Raw genomic sequence first — 6,861 nt, forward strand, 5'->3', positions numbered from 1 at the left:
GTGGGTGCAGGATCCTCTGTGAAAGTTTGTCTCTCTGTTCCCATCAATGGCCTTGAGAGCAGGACCATCAAAAGCCTGTGATGACTGAGCGGCCTTTCCTTTTAACGCCACATTTACTGGAGTGAAACACAGAAGAGAAATCATGAATTGTGATCTTTATGTGCACTGAGAGTCCACATTAAGTCCTAGAGGGCCACTAGCATGATATTCACAATGTTCTTGAGTCAGTTGACAATTCAAAAAGAGTTCTCAGAAGGCTACAATAGTCATAGCCAAATGACATACTGCATGTAATGTAAAATCTAAACAACATATGACTAACAGTACAACTAATGTTGTATTCCTACCTTGTGGGGGACTGTCTGGCTCGTGTGGAAATCCTGTGGAAACTCCTGTGGAAATGTCCATATCATTGTGATGCATTTCAAGATGTTGGGGCCGTGGTATTCTTATCAAAATATAAGAGGCAATAAAATGACTAAAACATGAGAATTCTACACATTTAACACTAGAACAGCCATGGTGGGGTCACAGGGCCCACCCTGTGTGTAAAAAGAAATGTATACCTTTACACTATCAAATTTCAGGACCCTCCTTTCATGACTCTTCCTAGATATGTGCGTTCTACCACCCAGTATCCTTACATTTTCAAAATCACATCAGGATAAGCCATTATAAAGCTATTTTGCAGTTTTTCTGTGTAGGAGGCTGGCTAATTCACAAGAAGCGTAATCTTTGTGTGTAAGTAGCAGATTACCATTGTAAAGAGGGGGTCTATTTAAGCTAAGAGTAGCTGAAATAGGCATGCCTGTCCTAGTGTTTAAGGCAAGACAATTATACATTCAGCTTAATATTATGTTATCTTGACACATTGGTCCTACAATAATTATCATTATGTACAGTACAATCTGCAACAGTAGTAGAATTTGCAGAGGAAGTGAAAGCCTATAGAACATAACCACAGTGGCTTGGCACTGACTAGTGTTGCAGAAGTGGTGGTGGAGGGGCGATAGATGGGAGAAGACATGAGATGCAGCAACATTTGATTTGATTTTAAGATCCCATTAGCTACTCTTCCTGTGATCCACACAAAACATAAAAAAGAAACCATCACAATATATAACAAAGAAGAAAACACCAACACACAACAACCAATAACAGAAATAAAAATTAAAAACATTAAACAGTAGAGGGCAATATGCAAAATAACACATGCACACAGATATGTATCTGTATAGCATTAGCCTTAAATGCACAGTGGTGCAGTTACAAGACACTTACCTGCTAAAATGTAGAAAAATAGACCCCATAGCATGGCTTGTTGTGGCATCATTGAATCACCTGTTTTCAATCTCCTCTGTCAGGATAGATGTCAGTTTGACATTACATCCAACAATCATGGATAGTCACAGTAGTTTAGAGCAGTGTTTCTCAACCCTCTCCTCGGGGGGCCCCAGCCGCTCCACATATTTGACCTGTTCCACCACCAGCACACCTGATTCAACTAATCAAGTACAAACCATAATTGCTTTGTACTTGATTAGTTGAATCAGGTGAGCTGGTGGTGGAACAGATCAAATAATATGTGGTGCGGCTGGGGCGCCCCGAGGAGAGGGTTGAGAAACACTGGTTTAGAGATTGCTACATGTGGATATTTTTTGCTTCCATGTAGAACCCTTTCCACAGAAGATTCTTATGTAGCCCAAGACGTTTTTCTGTAACAGAAGTAGCATACTCAGTGCTCACAACTCTAGTAGAACTTATTGGGCTCCTGGTTCTTCAGTGTTGATCTTCACAATCTTCTCAGTACAGCAAACAGACTCCTTCAAGTGGCAGAATATTAGCCCTCTCAACTCAGCTGCTCCTTATAATTTCTAATCACATGACCAGGAAAGGAGTGAACTGAGATTGATTTGGGTACTGTGTTTGATAATATGTTGTGTTTTCAGGCTAATGCAGATGCCATTATTTGTAGAAATATTTTTGAGCTTTTGTTCCAATGGTCTCTCAAGTGTCATTTTCATTGACTCGAGATTGCAACAGTATGTTTGTGCTCCATCTTCAGAATGAGTATTTATCAAAAACAGCATGTCCTTTTTTAGGTTCCCCAGCCTCTGCAGTGCCACCACATGAACATATCCATCATGTATCCATAAAAAAATGCATAAATCCAACACAGAACATTGAACTTTGCTGTTTAATACATAATCTTTTCTAGATTGTCATTAAATCAGACATCATTTTCCAGGTTTGTCAGAGAAGTTACATTACATACATCACCAGGTTAGGCTGACAGAGTAGAAATCCACCACAAGCCATTTCCAACTATAAAACTAGTAGGCTATTTCATAAGTATCTGTATAGGAAAGGGCAGTTGTTTAACTGTACATTGATGTACCTTCCATTGCAATATACTGTACAATTACCCTAAAATCTGTAATCTTTGCATAATATACATCCACTTTGAGGTTAATCGTTAAGAGACAAATATAATGGTTTTACGTGTGCATCGACAGTGTCCTCTGTAAGTATTGGGACAGTGAAAGCTAAAGTATACATTCTCAGCTTTTATTTTAGAGTATTTGTGTAGAATTAGTTTCACCGTTTAGAAAGGTGTAAGAAAGCTGTCATTGTCTAGTCTTGACTTGAGTCTTGATTAATTCTGAATTGTACAAAAACATCTTGCTTTCTCATACAGAAGACAATGACCCCAAACATATTGCGACAATGACCCCAAACATAAAGTGAAAGGTTCCTGACTGATCAAGTCAATCTTCCGATTTAAATCCAATTGAATGCATTTAATTTCCTGAAGATAAGATCTTATATACATAGGCATAGATACCCAGCATATGGTGGAGTCAATGGGTCACAGACATCAGGAAGTCATTGCATGCAAAGAACATGTAACCAAATACTCAACATCAGTTTTTAATTTGGTCACAATATGAATCTGTCCCAATACTTTTGGTGCCATTAAATATGGGACTATGTATAAAACGTGTAATTTCTAAAAAGGTGAAACTAATGTACAAAGAACACTCGAATATAAAAGCTGAGATTAACAAGATCAAGGTGTATAGAGTCAAAAGAAGAAAGAATGCTTTACTCCCAATATTTACAGAGGGCACTGTATTTTCTTTTTGTTCATAGCCTGCCTTTGTATTTTAGGGGTGAACTGAACTGTCTCTTTAATGCTACAATCTGTTCAAAAGCACACATCATTCACACACTGAGGAAGGCCAAAAAGACTGCCTCAAAAAGTGTCACACCAATCATGCATATTATATGTATATAAAATAATGCATGATAATCAGTTGCTTCCCGAATACAGTACACACTGTATAAGTCTTCGAAATATAAATTGAAAGGAGGGGGGGGTTCTGGTCTTGAGTTCACAGCACCCACTCAAACAAGGAAGTGAGACAAGTTCTTCAACACCAGAATGTCAGCTGAACGTCCATCTCAGTGTCTGAAGCCACACGGTAGCAAACATGTGCCTGGTGTAGGAGCTTGGTAGTCGTGAGGTCATGACCCGCACTATGTGATGTCCTTCTGTCTCGGTGGGCGATGAATGTTCCTGATGACGCACTTCACCATCCACTCGATACCTTCATTAACCCCTTGTCTTGAGAGAAAAATATATCTTAGCAAGGTATCTCATAGATGCAATCCATACAGTACTGCTATACAAATGTGTGACAATTTTCATCTTCATCAACAACATACAGTGTAATAACTTTACCATCTTCATTAAGGGAGCAGGCTGCATCCCTTACGTATAATTCAGTCAGTTCTGATGTTGGTGGAATAACAAGTAAGCATTTCCTTACCCTGTTAAAGCTGTACAAGGCTGGACCAGACAATCTCGTTTCCCGATCTTTGTAGCGCAGTCACTAAAGGCGGTTTTAATGTCCGGCACAGACAGGCAGTTCTAGTAAAGGAACAGAGACATACATATAAAATGCCTGGGGGATTTTCTCATAAGAAACGTTACCTTATGTTAGTGGCGATCGAACGAAAAACAAGCTCTCCTTGCAAAAAGAGCTTGCCGAAAGCTGTTTACATGAGGGTGCCGTCTTTGAAAAAAACCACCCTAGAAGGGAGATTACCTCCACGTCCTGTTTGTTAGCGAGCACAAGGAGAGGGACGCCTTCCAGAACCTCACTGCTGATCATTTTCTCTGAAGAAGAAAAAACAGCTCTCAGTCACTCAAGGATTGACACAGAAAGCTCCAGGAGCCTAGTTGACATCAGATCAGTTCAAATGAGCTGTTCATCTATTCTGTGTACATTTCTATGATGCAACCTGGAGAGATTCTCACCAAAGGCATCCTTTGATTCTGATAGTCGCCCTTCGTCAGTTGAGTCTATCACATAGATCACTCCATGGGACTCAGCGTAGTACTGTGGAACGTACAAAGCAAAACGTTGATTTCATCAATTGACTTCCAATTCTTACACAAAAACAAAGAAATATGACACTTATCAACTGTCATCTATCCTATGTGTATGACTATTATATATATATATATATATATATATATATATATATATATATATATAGTATGTTGTCAATATATTGTGGCTTGCCTGTCAAGTGGTACTTAGTATTGGAGTTTTCAACCAAATAACCTGATATGCCTAGCCCTTATATAGCCCATATAACAACCTCTAGAAAAGAGAGCACACGTCTTATATTAAATGTCACATTGTCTTTTCACATTTTATCTCTCTGCCTGCTTACTTTGTCCCACAGCGACTGAAGCTCATCTTGACCACCAAGATCCCAGAACATTAGACGAGCCTTGCCCACGTCGATTGTACCAACTGTAGATATAAGCAGAATTTATTTAACAAGCATCAATTGAATGTAACACAAAAAAAAAAACTTCTATCTATACGAACTGGTGTTGGTTAGGGTTAAGGCTACTTACTGTTTAGACCAACTGTTGTAGTGATCTTGGACAAATTCATTCCTTTGTAGTTTTTACTGAACTTGGTCTTGGTCTGCTCCAAAAATGTCTAGAGGGTTTGAAAATATATCAATGACACTTCAGGTGAGTCTTGTAAAAAAAAAAAGTTATGCCCCGATCTAAAGCAATGCCATAACTTATCAACAGATATATCATCTAGTTAGATGGATATCCTCCATTGACTACATTTTATACCACTTTTATACACAAATGTCTCATTTTGCTAGCTAAACATTTCAAATGAGGACAGTTATAAAAAAAAATGTTTTTGCCATTTTAATCCATAGCGATTTACAATTACGAATTACAGGGACATTCCCCCTGGAGTAACTGAGGGCTAAGTGCCTTACTCAAGGGCACACTAGTAGTGGTGTGGTTTCAGGCGGGATTTGAACTCACAACCTTCCGATCACAACATTCACAAGTCCAACTCACTATCCACTTGACCACCACTACCCCCCTCCTAGTTATTCATGTGTATCATCAGAAATGTAGAACTTCACATGCTTACCGTTTTCCCTGCATTGTCCAGTCCCAAGATCAAAATGCAATACTCGTCCCTTTGGAACACGTACTTGTACAGGCCAGATAGTAACGTATACATGATCCTCAAACACTGGTAACACTGCTAATGTGCGAGGCGACAGACAGACAACTCACATTGTTAGATGCATGAATGTGGCCGCATTGGAAAGGCAACTTCTAGTAGCTACTAGCGAAAGAAAACTGCGTTTAAACCCAATCTGCGTCTCAGAGGCGCAAGGAAACCAAACTAGCAATTGACTCAACAAAAAGGCTTAATGTAAACCTACTTTCAGAGAGCGATATATATTATTAGTGTCGCCGTATTGACATAAACACTGTGGTCAACAGCAGCAAGCAAGCAGTTGATACGTGTTTCTAGGAAGTAGAGATATCTAGATTCTCGAAACGAATTGTGGGACTTGAAGTCCACAACGTGTTTGTTCAACATCCGACCTATCGGGGATCTTGCTGTCATTCAACTCTTTTACCCACCATGCATTTCGCTGCTTTGAATGTGACGTGTTCCGTCCTGTCTGTGTTTAAAGGGACAATGCAGCCAACATTTCAACTTGACTTCACACTCACCTTGTTTGTGGTCAAAGAGGATTAATCCTCTTTCCTGTGGTCAGATGTTGAATTCCCTTTACTGAGGTACTGAGTCAGCTTTGTCATAGGCTCCCATTCATTCTTAAAATATAAATTAACACATTTTAACATCTAACTGCTATTATACTAGTACACCCTCTTTTATGTCTGCTTTGCGTCTGCTTTCGGGTTTTGAAAAGTAATGTTGTGCTACAAGCCACTTTCGACTTCACATCATAACAATTAAAAAGTGGATTATAGCACAATGAAGTGACTTATTTGGTCTAGCGAGATAATTGTATTCAGTGCACCTGACAAAAGATCGAAAGTCAGTACCCACCTTGATTCTTTCTTTCTTCAGACTAAACAACAAATATATTGGTGTAATTCTTATATTATTATTTTTTTTGTCCTCCTTAGCTACATTTCTCAATTTCTAGTAACTTTGACAGTCATGTGGATGTTGAGCTCTGTTTCAATGTTGGGTGAATTGATTTGGAACGGTGAAGAGGTTATTACTGGCATTACCGGCGCTCTCAGAGCGAATTTACGAACGCAGCCATTGACTCCTCCCACCGTTCTGCTTTCGGCGCCAAACAGAAGTGGTCTCGCGACCCGGGCCGCTTCAGAACGTTGAGAAGTTTTACCTCAGAATGACTCGAGACAGCGGAGACCAACGAGAGAGACACTCTGAGAGCAGCACAGCAGACTGAGGAGAAAAGGTTAATATACATTATTATGTATTAAACAGGCTAATATGCTATAGTTAATATACA

General features: G+C 39.3%; 1 protein-coding gene across 1 annotated transcript; it reads right to left on the reverse strand.

Moving 5' to 3' along the window:
- Window positions 1-2,254: 2,254 nt before the first annotated feature.
- arfrp1 (ADP-ribosylation factor related protein 1) lies at window positions 2,255-5,822 on the reverse strand. Its single transcript, XM_080548332.1, has 7 exons — window positions 5,487-5,822; window positions 4,937-5,024; window positions 4,747-4,829; window positions 4,325-4,406; window positions 4,113-4,183; window positions 3,834-3,934; window positions 2,255-3,628 (listed from the first exon to the last, which is right to left on the reverse strand). The coding sequence occupies exons 1-7, from the start codon at window positions 5,577-5,579 to the stop codon at window positions 3,541-3,543; spliced, it is 606 nt and encodes a 201-aa protein (XP_080404458.1). The 5' UTR covers window positions 5,580-5,822; the 3' UTR covers window positions 2,255-3,540.
- Window positions 5,823-6,861: the final 1,039 nt, after the last annotated feature.

The sequence above is a fragment of the Nansenia antarctica genome, assembly GCF_963989245.1.
Source record: "Nansenia antarctica genome assembly, chromosome: 18".
Lineage (NCBI taxonomy): Eukaryota > Metazoa > Chordata > Actinopteri > Argentiniformes > Microstomatidae > Nansenia > Nansenia antarctica.